This window comes from Anolis sagrei, chromosome 4 (genome assembly GCF_037176765.1).
Source record: "Anolis sagrei isolate rAnoSag1 chromosome 4, rAnoSag1.mat, whole genome shotgun sequence".
Lineage (NCBI taxonomy): Eukaryota > Metazoa > Chordata > Lepidosauria > Squamata > Dactyloidae > Anolis > Anolis sagrei.
The window spans coordinates 193,988,960-194,002,202 of NC_090024.1; the positions used below are offsets into that span (position 1 = coordinate 193,988,960).

General features: G+C 38.8%; 1 protein-coding gene across 1 annotated transcript in view; it reads left to right on the top strand.

Annotated features, from left to right (window-relative positions):
• Window positions 1-13,243, top strand: part of TMCC2 (transmembrane and coiled-coil domain family 2) — a 99,754-nt gene that overhangs the window by 30,099 nt on the left and 56,412 nt on the right. Inside the window, exon 3 of the mRNA XM_060772921.2 lies at window positions 2,149-2,670. Within this exon, the coding sequence (XP_060628904.1) occupies window positions 2,149-2,670 (522 nt within the window). The remainder of the gene's footprint in view (window positions 1-2,148; window positions 2,671-13,243) is intronic.

The window sequence follows — 13,243 nt, forward strand, 5'->3', positions numbered from 1 at the left end:
AGGTTGTCAGTATGAATTTGAATTTGGGGTACTTGTGATGGGATCTAAAATCCTTCATTGCTTCAGTCTCAGAAGGAAGACTTCTGTCTATATCAGTGGTTCTCAACCTGTGGATCACCAGATGTTTTGGCCTTCAACTCCCAGAAATCCTAACAACTGGTAAACTGGATGGGATTTCTGGGAATTGTAGGCCAAAACACCTGGGGATCCACAGTTTGAGAACCAATGGTCTGTATACTCCTGCCAGAGGACAGAGATCTGCTGCAAGGACCTATTTTGTTTTCCATTAATGAAAGCAATGCAGTATGTGAGGACTCAATTGTGATGCCTCAGATGTGGAATGCTATCACCTTAGAAACCTAATAGCACTGACATTGGCTTTATTTCAGCACCAAAATTAAAGCATCACTTTTTATTAAACCTTTTCAGAGAACTAACAATTTTATCTGGTTTATGCATGTGCTAGCTTTAACTTTTTAAAATATTACATAATTATTTTAAAGTATAACATTTTTACTGGTTTAAAATACAAATTGGTTTAAACTGCTTAATTGAATGCAATTGTAAACTTGCACTGACATCTTTGGATATGGGGTGGAATTTCTTTTCATGTCAGGAGTGACTTGAGAAACTGCAAGTTGCTTCTGGTGTGAAAGAATTGGCCATCTGCAAGGACATTGACCAGGGGACACCCAGATGATTGATGTTTTACCATGACTGTGGGAGGCTTCTCTCATGTCCCCACAGAAGAAGCTAGAGCTCGAAAGACAGGAGATTGCTCTGTTCCCTAGATTTGAACCACCGACCTGTTGGTTGACCAGTCCTGCTGGTACAAGAGTTTAACCCATTGTGCCACCAGGGGCTCCTATAGGATGGGATATAAATATTTTAATTAAAAATGTTTTCTGGTAACCCATGGTATATGCCAAGCCTAGTCAATAGTAAGTGCATAATTTGGACAATCCATTCATGCTTCATATTACTTTGGAAATATCAGTGTATCACAACCAAAGCCATAAACCACTAAAGCTCCTAAGACTCCAAAGAAAGGAAAATCTCCTACTTGCCCACTAACCACTTTTAACAATGCATTTTGTGAAGTAAGCTATGGTCTGCTTTTGTACTTATACATGGGATTTGGTTACATTGCCTTTAGTTTGTCTAATCTTCATTCTGGCAAGGCTTGCTTGTGTATCTGTAACCTTATCTTGGCTGGCAGTTTGACATAAACAGCAGACCATACTGCTGTGAGGGTACTAAAGTGGTGGCAAAAATGTATGCTCACTGAAGCCACTCAAAGAGGAAAATCCAGTTACAGAGTAGCAAGAACTAATTACATGTAGCTGACATATATATCAACCAGTAGTTTTAAAGGAATATCCCTTATTAAACCTTTTAAAATGAAGAATGTATCAGCTTTATGGTGTGCTGCTGCAAACTGCAAAGTGTTACCAGCAAAAAGTAACTATAGTACCAGTGTCCTCTGCCAATCCAATCATATTTGAAACTGTAGATTTTGCAACTCATGGGGATCGAATGTTGCCTGCAATACAATGCTTCAGATGACGCACAGGAATAATGAATGCTTATGCTTTAGATCCTTGCCACAGTATGATAAATATTTCTCCCTAGAGGATAAGCAGTATTGTCACAATTGTTCCTTCTGGTGTTAAATGGCAACAATTAATTGTAGTCATTAGACATTTTACAACCTACATAGCTATCACTTGTACCCACCATCATCTCTGCCCTCTTTGATGAAGGTGCCCTGACAACAGTTCTTGCTTTGAGCTAGGCTTTCTCTGGAAGTAAAACTATATATCATATTATCTTAGCATTGATGAATGCTAATCATTGTGTAGACAGGACATTCCAGGCATTCATCAATACTAAGAGCTGGCAGTCCCTAGGTTTGTGGTGCTGCAATGCAAAAATTGTAACCAGATTGCAATGTGTGGGTGAACCTGGACTTCAAAAGAGCTATTCCATTTGGCAGTAACAGAAACTGTGGTTATAGAATTATGACATTTTTATGAGCTACTCTTCTCTTTTCTGTTATGTATCATCTGTTTTGTGCACAAGATAAATCCTGTTTAGCCCCTTTTATTATCACTTTCCCCAATATTTTGTGTCTTTTTCTCCATGCAGAAGATACAACAGCTGTCTGAGGGATCTATGTTTGGCCATGGCCTTAAACATCTGTTTCATAGCCGCAGACGGTCTCGAGAACGGGAGCACTCCAGTCCCCAGGACTCATCACAGCAGCACCAGCACCAGCACCATCACGGCATGTCTGACCATGATTCCCCTGACGAAAAAGAGCGTTCACCTGAGATGCACCGTGTTTCCTATGCTATGTCGCTCCATGATCTCCCAGCTCGACCAACTGCTTTCAATAGAGTGTTACAACAGATACGCTCTCGTCCTTCCATCAAGAGAGGAACAAGCTTGCATAGTGGCAGTCGTCGAGCAAAGAGTAGCTCCTTAGAACCCCAGAAAAGCAGCCCACACCTGGTTCGCAAGGCCCCCCAAGATAGCAGCCTGACAGCAATACTGCATCAACATCAAGGCCGGCCAAGATCCTCATCCACGACAGACACAACTGTCCTTATGGCTGAAAGTGGGAATGTATATTTCCTCACAGAAGAGTCAGAATGCCTCGGTGACAAGGTAGGGTTGAATTCAGCTTTAACAGGGATATACTGCCTTTACAAAGAAGATCAAATTCACATTGCAAAATTTTATCCCATTAGCAATGCCAATGTATGGCTTCCTTGCCAGTGGAACTCAGAATCCACTCCAAGTTTAGTTGGATTTTTAACAGAGCTAAATTGCTGAACTTACTTGGGGAATAGGGTTTAGTACCTTAGACAAGTGTTTTTAAAAAGTGGAGTAGATTCACAATCCAGATGCCATTACCCACTGTGTGTCTTTTGTTTGATGGGGCCCTGGAATCTGAGAACTTGCAGCATCCATCTTTATATAGGGATTTAAAGCAAATCAATCTGATTGCATGGTAATAACCATAATATCTGCAAGGAGCACCTCTTGTGCTAAGAAGAAGAGGCTCCTCATAACTCAGGTAGGAAACGGCAAGGTTGTTCAAGAATATTAGAAAGTTGTCTTCTGAAATAATGACTGAAAATACACTGCATCTCATATCTCCTGTCAAGAAAATGATTCAAAGACGACTGGATTATCATCCCCATCCCTGGTCAATGTATGATCAAGTATCCAGTTACATGAGTCATGGATGGGATGTTACAAAACAGAACACTTTTGCCTTTCTAGGACATAATTACATTCATTACATTCATTAATTAATTACATTAATTAAATAAATTGCTTTAAAGAAAAGTAATATGGTACCAAAACAGTAGCAACAGGAGAACAGGGAACTGGAAAGACTTATCATCTTTCATACCCAGTTATAGTTCTGTGTCAGTTACTTTTCTGTGGCCTATGGATTTGAGGTGCAGATGTAGGAACAGAATTTCTACTGACTTATTTATTTATTTATTTTACAGTATTTATATTCTGCCCTTCTTACCCCACAGGAGACTCAGGGTGGATTACAATGCACATATACATGGCAAACATTCAATGCTATTTAGATATACAACATATATAGACAGACACAGAGGCAATTTAACTTTCCAGATTTTTCTGGCTTCATGAGGGTATGCTCTGTTCCAGCCACAGGGAGAACTGCCGCTTCACCGTCCATTTGTGACCCCGGGTCTTTTGACAGAGTACTTCCTCCTTCTGCACACTGCTGGAAGGTTTGATGGCATCGTAAATTAGTTAAATTAGCCTCCCCACATAAAGCGCTACCTACATTTCCTACTTGACAGATGCAACTGTGTTTCAGGCTGCATAGGTCAACAGCAAGCTAGGCTGTTAATGGCAAGGAGCTTACTCTGACTTGGGCTGGCTTTGAACTCATGACATCTCGGTCAGTAGTGATTTAATGCATCTGGCTACTAACTAACTGTGCCACAGCCTGAGTATATTCATTCCTTCTTTTTATCTCTTGGTAAACTGCAGTATTCTGTACAGATGTTAATAATCCATACTGAGAAGCTAGTTTTTCACAGTTGATTTCCTGTCTTGAAGTCTGTTGAGAATTTCCAAAGAGACATGCTTGCCAAGACCCTTAAAAAAAAATCACGATATACATAGCACCTCTGCATAGCTTGTCTTCTCACCAGAACAACTCTGAGGGAGATATTTTTTTAAAGAAAGTAATTATCTGTATTTGTGAGCTGAATTCTAATGCTGGGTAAGTGTCCCATCTTTATAGAGGAAAACATGTTATTTTTGGTGCCTGGAGGATGGCTGGACACATTTCTAGGTGAAATGAAGGTGGTGGATGTGCCTATGAATAATCTGAATGAGGGGATTTGGAGGAGTTGTGAGGAGCTTTGCAGATTCTAAATAAGTGCTTTCATATTTACTAAGCACTTCCCACTAGACTTGTATATCTCCTGGTTCCATTGGGGACAGCAAGATCAGGATAATCCTATACTAAAGTACTTTTTCTATAAGATGCAAGGCTTGTTGCTTTGTGAGCTTCTTTATACAGTTACAGCAACAGCTTGAAGTGGAGGTTCTTGGAGCTTCCCACAGGGAGGTGTTTGGATATTGCTCCTTCAATCATCCAGGCATTTCCCTTGTAATGGGAGAAGTGCATTTTTGGATGGAGGGCACACCACAAAGAGGTGAAAAAAGTGATGGGGAAATCCTATTAAATATTTATGTGTTTCATCCAGAAGTCATTGTAATATTTGGGAACTATTTTTCTACCTATGGCAAGTTTAGGACCCATGAATGGAGCCAAGTGCCTTTCTTTAAATCACTCATATGATGTCACAAACATTGACCTGTTGTAACAACATTTTATGACAATGCTGCTCCAGTGGACCTTTGGAATAGCCACTTTCAGGGGACTTCTCAGCACGTTTACATACATCATATTTATGCCAGTATCTCTGAGAAATGCTGTTTTTCAGAATTCCTGACAAGAACTCAGTAACCATAAGCAAACAACATCTTGGAGTTTCCTAAGATAGTGCTGGGATGAGAGATCTTAGATAAAGTGAAGATCTAGTGCAGTAGTAACATTGCAAGAAAAATGGATCATGTACTCATTATTCATTTACTGTTGTATGCCTTCAAGTTGTTTCCGACTTATGGTGACCTTAAGGCAAAACACAGGCAAGATTTGTTCAGAGGGGGTTTGCCTTTTCCTTCCTGTCAGGTTTAGAGAGTGTGGCTTGCTCAGGGTCACCCAGTGGGATTTGAACCCATCTCCACAGTCAATTCCAACACTCAAACTACTACACTTTCTGTCGCCTCATAGTGACTTGTTATTAAGGACACCATATATAATGTAAAAGGACTTTCTGTTTCAGAATTTGTATAGGGTTGCTTTTTTAAAAAATAGGGTTGCTTTTTAAAAAAAAAATCACCTCTGTTCTATTTTTCCTGAAGAACCCGGGCTACCAAGTTATAGAGCCCTGATTTGCTGTGACTTTGCTTTAAAGATTTTCTTTCTTCTTTTGTACTTATCTCCTCTTAGTGTCAGAAGTAGAACCAAAAAATCTTGCTGCATGATTTTCTCTAGTTTTGCATCTCACAAAACCAACAGCTATGTCTCTCTGGGGACATGGGGAGTAAGTATCAGGACTGTAGAGCTCAGGGCTGCTGCCAAAGTGAGTCTGAACTTGGAAAGCTGTCAAGGGTGGCAGCTTGCATATGTGCCTGGGAGGGATACAGAAAGGCGAGAGCTGCAATTTTAGCTGACTGTTTTGAAGATGGAAAAGCCAGGTGCCTGACAGATAAAGTTCATGTAACCCATTCTTGTTATTGTTCATTGCTGTTGTTAAAGTCGCTGAGTGCTCGGGTCAAAATCAAAGCCCTATTGTGTGCTGCATCACAAATGTTCCATTTCATGGTTATAAGATGCTTCTTGGTGACTTACAGGTTTATCTTTAATAACTGGGTGGCAGATGTGCAATCTTCCTTTTCAGTAATCTTTGGCCCACTCCGTATGGCCAGAGCACTTTTAGGGTCAGGTTATTTTAGAATTGTTTTAATATGTTTTTGAAGTAATTAAATGGAACTACTGCTTACCTTGCATATAAAATATGGGGATGGGGCACAGTAGGGATTGTCGTGTAAGGCTCTTTATCAGAGGTTTTCTTAGGAGAGAAATCGACTAAGCTAAGAGATGCTTATAATCTGATTTAGTTAATGTAATCAATCCAGTGATGTTTGAGGGGAGAGACTGAAATTAAGAAGTGGGATTAGAATTAACTGGATTTTCCTGGGTGAAAAGAAAAGGGCGGTGTTTTGAATTCCATTCCAGACTGTTACTCAGTAATCATGCTATTGAAGCTGCGTTTGGGCTGCTTTTCACGATAAATTAAAGATAATTTGTTCATGTTACTCTATGGAAGTAATTCTGTAAACAACTAAAGTTTGGGATGTATGTTTTTAAGAAGGATCCTTGTCAGCATCTGGTGTATGACCCCCCCCCCCCCCCAAACACACCTTTTTTAAAAGGTCATATCTCTATAATAAGTACACCAGAGTCTCACTTATCCAACATAAAGGGGCTGGGATACCGTTGGATAAGCGAAAATGTTGGATACTAAGGAGGGATTAAGGAAAAACATCAAATTACATTATGATTTTACAAATTAAGCATCAAAACATCATGTTTTATAACAAATAGACAGAAAAAGCAGTTCATTACATGGTAACATTATGTAGTAATTACTGTATTACTGTTTCAATTAAAATATTGGAACAGCTGTGGATCCAGGCGAGAGGCAAACTGCATTGGATAATACAGAACGTTGGATGAGCGAAGGCTGGATGAGCAAGACTCTACTAGAATATGGATAAGGTGTATAAAACCTGCATATTTAAAGATTGCTGGCCAACTGTCCTATGAAGAATAAACACACACAATTACAGGAAACTCTCTGACCATCTTTAGTGACATGTGACCGTAGTCCTGCCAGATTGTCAAAATAGCAATAAGGGATAGTTGAATTCATGATGTTTGGGGTTGATAATCAGACAACAGTTATTATAAGCTTGCATTCTACCAAAATAGCCAATTAAATACTTTGCCATTCTACTGAAATAACCAATACTTTGCCATGTATTTCTCTTTACAGTTCACATATTGGCCACATTCATAATTTTCCATCTATACTATAAATGCATGCATAAGACAAGGACAGGTATTGGTGCCAAAACTATGGATTTTAATATGACCCGTGGATAAATTGAAAGAAAAACGTACTAGCATCACCTAAGAGGGGGGGGGGGGGTAGTTATCTATGGCTGCCACTACCATTTTCCCCTCCAGAAATTCAAAAAGGCTTTCAGTTTTTTTTATGAGTGATTCCAATGATTGTGTGACACATAAAGTGGTCCTTCTTGCCTGAGATCCAAAAAATAATAAAGAAATAGCAAGATCAAATTGCCATGGAGGTTCAAAGTATTAACTCAATCTACAACTCCCCATGATACCATAGCATTGCACCATGACAGTTGAAGTGGTGTCAAACTATATTAATTCTATACTCTATGCACTCTATTTTGGGGACCCTGGAAAGACCTGTGCTTGTCCAATAATGAGACATGTTAGGAAGCTGCAGCCCTGCTGTAATTTGTGAGCAGTTTCTGCTTAACATACAAATATTCAATGTCTCTAGCAGGTTTTCAAAGTGTCCTGAAATTGACAATATACAGATAAGCATGTGTCCCATCTATATAAGTGGTTATTTTATTACAGTCTAATATTTGGCTGCTTAAGTGCAAACTTGTGTAATATGCAACATACGGAGCTATTGAGGCAAGAAGGTGAGTATGAAATTAACTACTCAGTTAAGTTAGGCTTACCACAGAGTAGGCAACTTTGGTGGGTGCATGGGTTAGTTTTCTACCCAGGATTAGAGTTCCATGATATGATATTATCCAGACCCTACTGATGATATGACAGCTAATCTTTAAATGTCTGAAAGATGTCCCATAGAAGTTGGAGCAAGCTCCTTCAAAAACTATAACAAGAACCATTGAGTTCAAATTACCAAAAAGAGCTAGTCCATCTGAATATTAAGAATATTAAGAACTTTTTTAATGGTAAGAGCTGTTTGACAATAAAATAGACAGCTTTGGAGGTTGGTGTACTCTCCTTTGGGGGGATGTCTTCAAATTAAGGCTGGATGTCAATCTCTGGATTATTCCTACATGGTAGGAGGTTGAACTGGATGCCCCTTGTGGTCCTTTCCAACTCTATTATTCTATGAACTGCTAAAAAAACCAAAAGCTGAAGTGCTTGTAAGTCTACTTTTGACTTTGAAAAATGATATTTTCCTATGTTAATAAGTAAAGTTAAACAAAATTCACAAGTGAGCAATGCTGGCCCACCAAAATACAGAAACTATGTAAGAAAAGTGATGATGTTAAACAGTGTTTGTGTGGGGAGAGAGATGTGGCTGGGTTAAAATGTGAACTTCCCTCCCCAAAGCAATCAAGATACTTACTTCTTACTTTTGTGCCAGAAAATTTGCAGACTGGGTAATCTGAGTGTATTGGAGGCAGCTTACAGCCCTAGGGTCACACATTAAGTTTAATCTGAAATTGGTTTTCAAAAACACTCTCCAGTAATTGACTCAAAATGTTGACTACATCTAATCAATCTTTATTCCCTTACCTATATTGACTTGAGCAATAGCTTGTTAGGCCATGACCATATATGGGGGAAATGACTCCTTGGCTCCCACACTCGTGACCTCTGTGACCAAGATGGGTTAGATGATGGACATGAGCAGAGCTTTTCTTGCTTGAAAGGGAGCAAAAGGTCTTGGGTGACAGGCTCCTGTTCCACACTGATACCATTTGGGAGCACAGCGACCTCCTGGCAACCTCAGTTATACGTTCAGAAGAAAAGAACCCAAAGGAGAGAGACAGACAGATCACGACAGGCTGCAATTATTCTTTAAGTGGTTGTAATGAATTTCTTTCTGCATCAAGCTTAACATGAAACATGAGCTTGATCCTTTTTGTTGCTTGATGAGGTAATGGAAACAATCGCACTTGCATTTTTCTTCTCTTGTTTCAGTTGCCATTTGGCAAACAGCAATGTCTTACAAAGCCAACATGCAATAACACATGATACTCATCATTAGAGGGATACAAGGAAAAGACTGATTATAACCATCTATCTGGCACAGGCCAGTGTGCAATCTTTGGTTTGGGTTTTTTAAAAGAGAAAAATACACCATGATGCTGTTTGAAATTTATTTATTTATTTCATTTTTATGCCACTTTTCTCACCCGGGGGGGGGGGGGGGGGACGACGACGACGATGGACTCAAAGCAGTTCACAATGGCAAAATTCAGTGCCTCACATATAAAATACATTACATATCAAATCAAACAACATATGACTGTAGATTTAAACCATTAAAACTATAATTATGTTTAAAAGGATATGCAGCTAATTTTAGGTCCATTTCAACAACATGGCATTCTTCCAGAAAGGTCCAAGGCATAGTGCATATTGCCCCTCTATGCAAATACTTATTGCATTTATATTTGAGAGATTTTGTTTCCAGAGGGAATAGAACAAAATGGTACTCCGACCTGTATACAAAAATCAATAGGACTGGCAGTCAGATCTTTTTTTCAAAATGGCGAATGAGACCACATCTTGCATAATGGATCGAGCCAACTTAACACAGAACAATGTCCTGCTTCTCTTTCCCAGATTCAGGTGCCTTGAGTTACTGCCTTCCTTAGCCTAAAAGTAGGCTGTTATTATGTGCATTCAAGTTGCCTTATGACAATCCTGTCCTAGGACTTTCTTAAGATTTATTTAGGGGAGGTTTACTATTGCCTTCTTCTATCTAAAGCTGGCAACTACTAACCAGATGAACTTTTCATCGGCTGCCCTATGACTGTGGAACAACCTGCCGGAAGAACTCTGACAGCTAAATGAGCTCTTGGAATTTTTAAACCATGTAAAGACCCATCTCTTCCAGCAGGCCTACCCAGACAGTCTTTAAACATGGATTTTAAGTGTCATTTGTTTGATCTCTGTTTTGTGTATTTTAGTATGGAGATACATTTTGGTGTATAACTTTTGTGGAGGTACATTTTAGTGTGTGTATTTCTGCTGTGCTGATGTATTTTAATTGTTTTTCAACCTGCCTCAAGCCATGAGGAGAGGCAGGTAAGAAATAAGTTTTTTTTTTTACTGATACAAAAACACAGTATGTCACAGCAAATGAGATATATATGCTGGATTTCATATCACAAAATCACAAGTCGAACACTTCCTAAGCGTCTAGGACTGTGTGATGTATTTTTGAATGATGTATGCAGATCCAAGTAAGGTGGCTTTTGCAGTTGACAGATCATGATTTTGTCAATGTTTATTGTTTCCAAATGCTGGCTGAGATTATTATTATTATTATTATTATTATTATTATTATTAAAGCTAAGAAAGTATGTCTTGCCAAGGCCACCAGTGGTTTTCTGTGACTGAACCTTAGCCTCTCAGAGTCTTTTGAACCTTTCGGTTTTTAAAAAGCAGGTTGAAAATAGATCTTGTATTCACAGAATCCCTCCTTCACATGTGCACAAACCAACCAACCCACAGTTGTGGAATTGTATTATCTTTTTGTAGAATTTGATGGTTGATCCACAGTGGGATTAGTTTTGGCATCCTGAATATCACACTTATCCTGTGGGAAGGTTTAAATCTACAAGTCCACCTAATGATGATGTAGTGCAAATTTAAATTCTTACTGTACCAGCCAACAATTTTATCTGGTAATTCTTTGCTTTGCTTTGCTTTTGGCATGTTGTCAGGTTCTTATCCTGTCTCCAGGGCTTATGTTGTAGTCTTTCCAGATGTCATTCTTATGATACCATGCTAATAGTTTCACCATATAGATTGTTAGTAGCTGGAAAATGCATATAATTGAACTGAGTCAAATGCTATCATATGGCAAAACAGCTGAAGCACAGTCAGGAGCCAAAGGCCAGGATGTTGTGTTCTACCCCATCCAGGAGAAAATAGGTCAGTGGGTCTAGTATCTGTTATCAAAACAGTGATGGGTGAACACAAGTTGCAGTGGGTGAACATTAGACCGATGGGTGAACACAAGTTGCAATGGGTGAACATTAGACCAATGGGAAACCTAGAATATAATAAGAACAATCCTATTAACCTACGCTAACTAAATATTGTTGCTTTTAAATAGCATTAGTTGATATTGCATTATAGAATAAGATTAATATGGATCAAAGAAAGTAAACATAGATTTTGACATGGCAACAGGTTGATGTTGCCATTTCTCACAATATCTCTAGTGTGCTACAAAGTGATACGATACTATATCATTCCCTCAATAAATGGTCTTAGCATGAGACAGAGCATTCTGTTCTGTGAGCTCCATTGTAATTGTGACAACTATCCATCAAGCAAAAGCATCAGTAAAGCAGCTTAAAATAACACAATCCTCCCCCCATCCCCCAGTGAATAATTAAGCCTGCAACAGGTAAAGTTAGAGCTTTTCCTCCTGTGAATCATTCTTAGGAACCTGGAAAGAAACCACTTCAAAGCTGGTTCTATAAAGACAAATAACTGTGATCCAAACCTTTACTTTGTTATATTTTTCTGCAAACCCAGAAATGAAACTCTTCTTTTGATATCAAAGTCCAGATCTCCTTGATCAATGAGGGCTTTAGTTCTTCTATTAGAAGGTAGATGGATGTAAATGCCTGTACATACAGACATGTATACATGTTCTTATGAAAATGTAGAACAAAATGGGGTTATGTTGGAGCAATTTGTTTGAAAGTCTTTGAGGACTTCAGTGTCATTCAGGAACAATATACATTAACTAATGTAAAGCCAGACATAGTTATTCTTACTCTGTTCTTCCATTTGTGCTGCTGCTTCTGTTTCTATGTGTCTTCAGATCAACTTCAAATTATGGCAAGCCTAACATATATGCTTTTTTGGTGATATTTATTCAGAGGAAGTTCTCCTCTCAAACCTGCACATTGGAATATACATGAACTAATTTATCTCTAAATTATATGTCAAATATTTGTGCATACCTGTCCAGTTATATCCTAGAACTCACACACAGTCTGCAACATTAAAGATGGATCATGGTTGGGTCTTAGTGCCATAAATAAAAGGCTGTTAACTTTCTACTGCTGCCTTTCCCCTCACTGTTTATGACTTGAAAGACTATGCTTCCCGTTCTCAATGCAGTGTGCAGTGACCTTGGCTGACCTAGTTGACTGAGAAGAGGTTGCAGCAGTAAAGAAATCTGATTCTACCTCTTTTTCTCCCCTGAGAGGAATTTATTTCATTCACTTTATAGAGCTTTTCTTTATCTGCTGGTGCTTAAGCTTAATACACCACATGAAATTGCATGTTCTGGGCAGTATCCCTTGAGAATATACTTTCTATATTTGCTTATGAGTTGGGGAACAGGTAGGTTTCAATGATTGGACTATTGATCCCATAATGAAGAATGATGAAGGATGGTTGGAGTTGAAGTCTAAAAACATCTGGCAGGCCACCTGTTCCTCACCTTTGTTTTAGGGAAAGGAGGAACAAATGTTGTTCACAAAAATTGAGGAATGGGCAGTAAGCATATTTCAAACACATAAAATCTTGAAACAAGTTGGTAGCTTTTGTGGAAATGTATTAAGAGACAGGATTACATCAATGGGAGAAGATTACAAAAAATGATACAGGAAAATCATAATGTACCGATCTGGTTGTGCTTTTATGTATTAATAGTTTCATTTTAGCTCCAACTATACTGTAAAAGGAAGAGGGGCAGACCAAGGGCAAAATGGATGGATGGTATCCTTGAAGTGACTGGCTTGACTCTGAAGGAGCTGTGGGTGGCAATGGACAGGGAGCTCAGGTGTGGGCTAGTCCATAAGGTCACAAAAAGTCGGAAACGACTGAACAAATAAACAACAACATACTGTTAATATAAACCATTTGATAAATCAGGGCAACAACTTACAGCAATCAGTTTTTGACATGAGACATTCTTAAATTCATTAATTACTGGTATATTTTTCCTGCCAAGGAAGGAGAGAAGCATTTGTGGCATTTTCTGTATCATAGCCAAAATAACTTGATCGATCTTTGATAGTGGGTGCTTGCTTTATATTGGGCTGA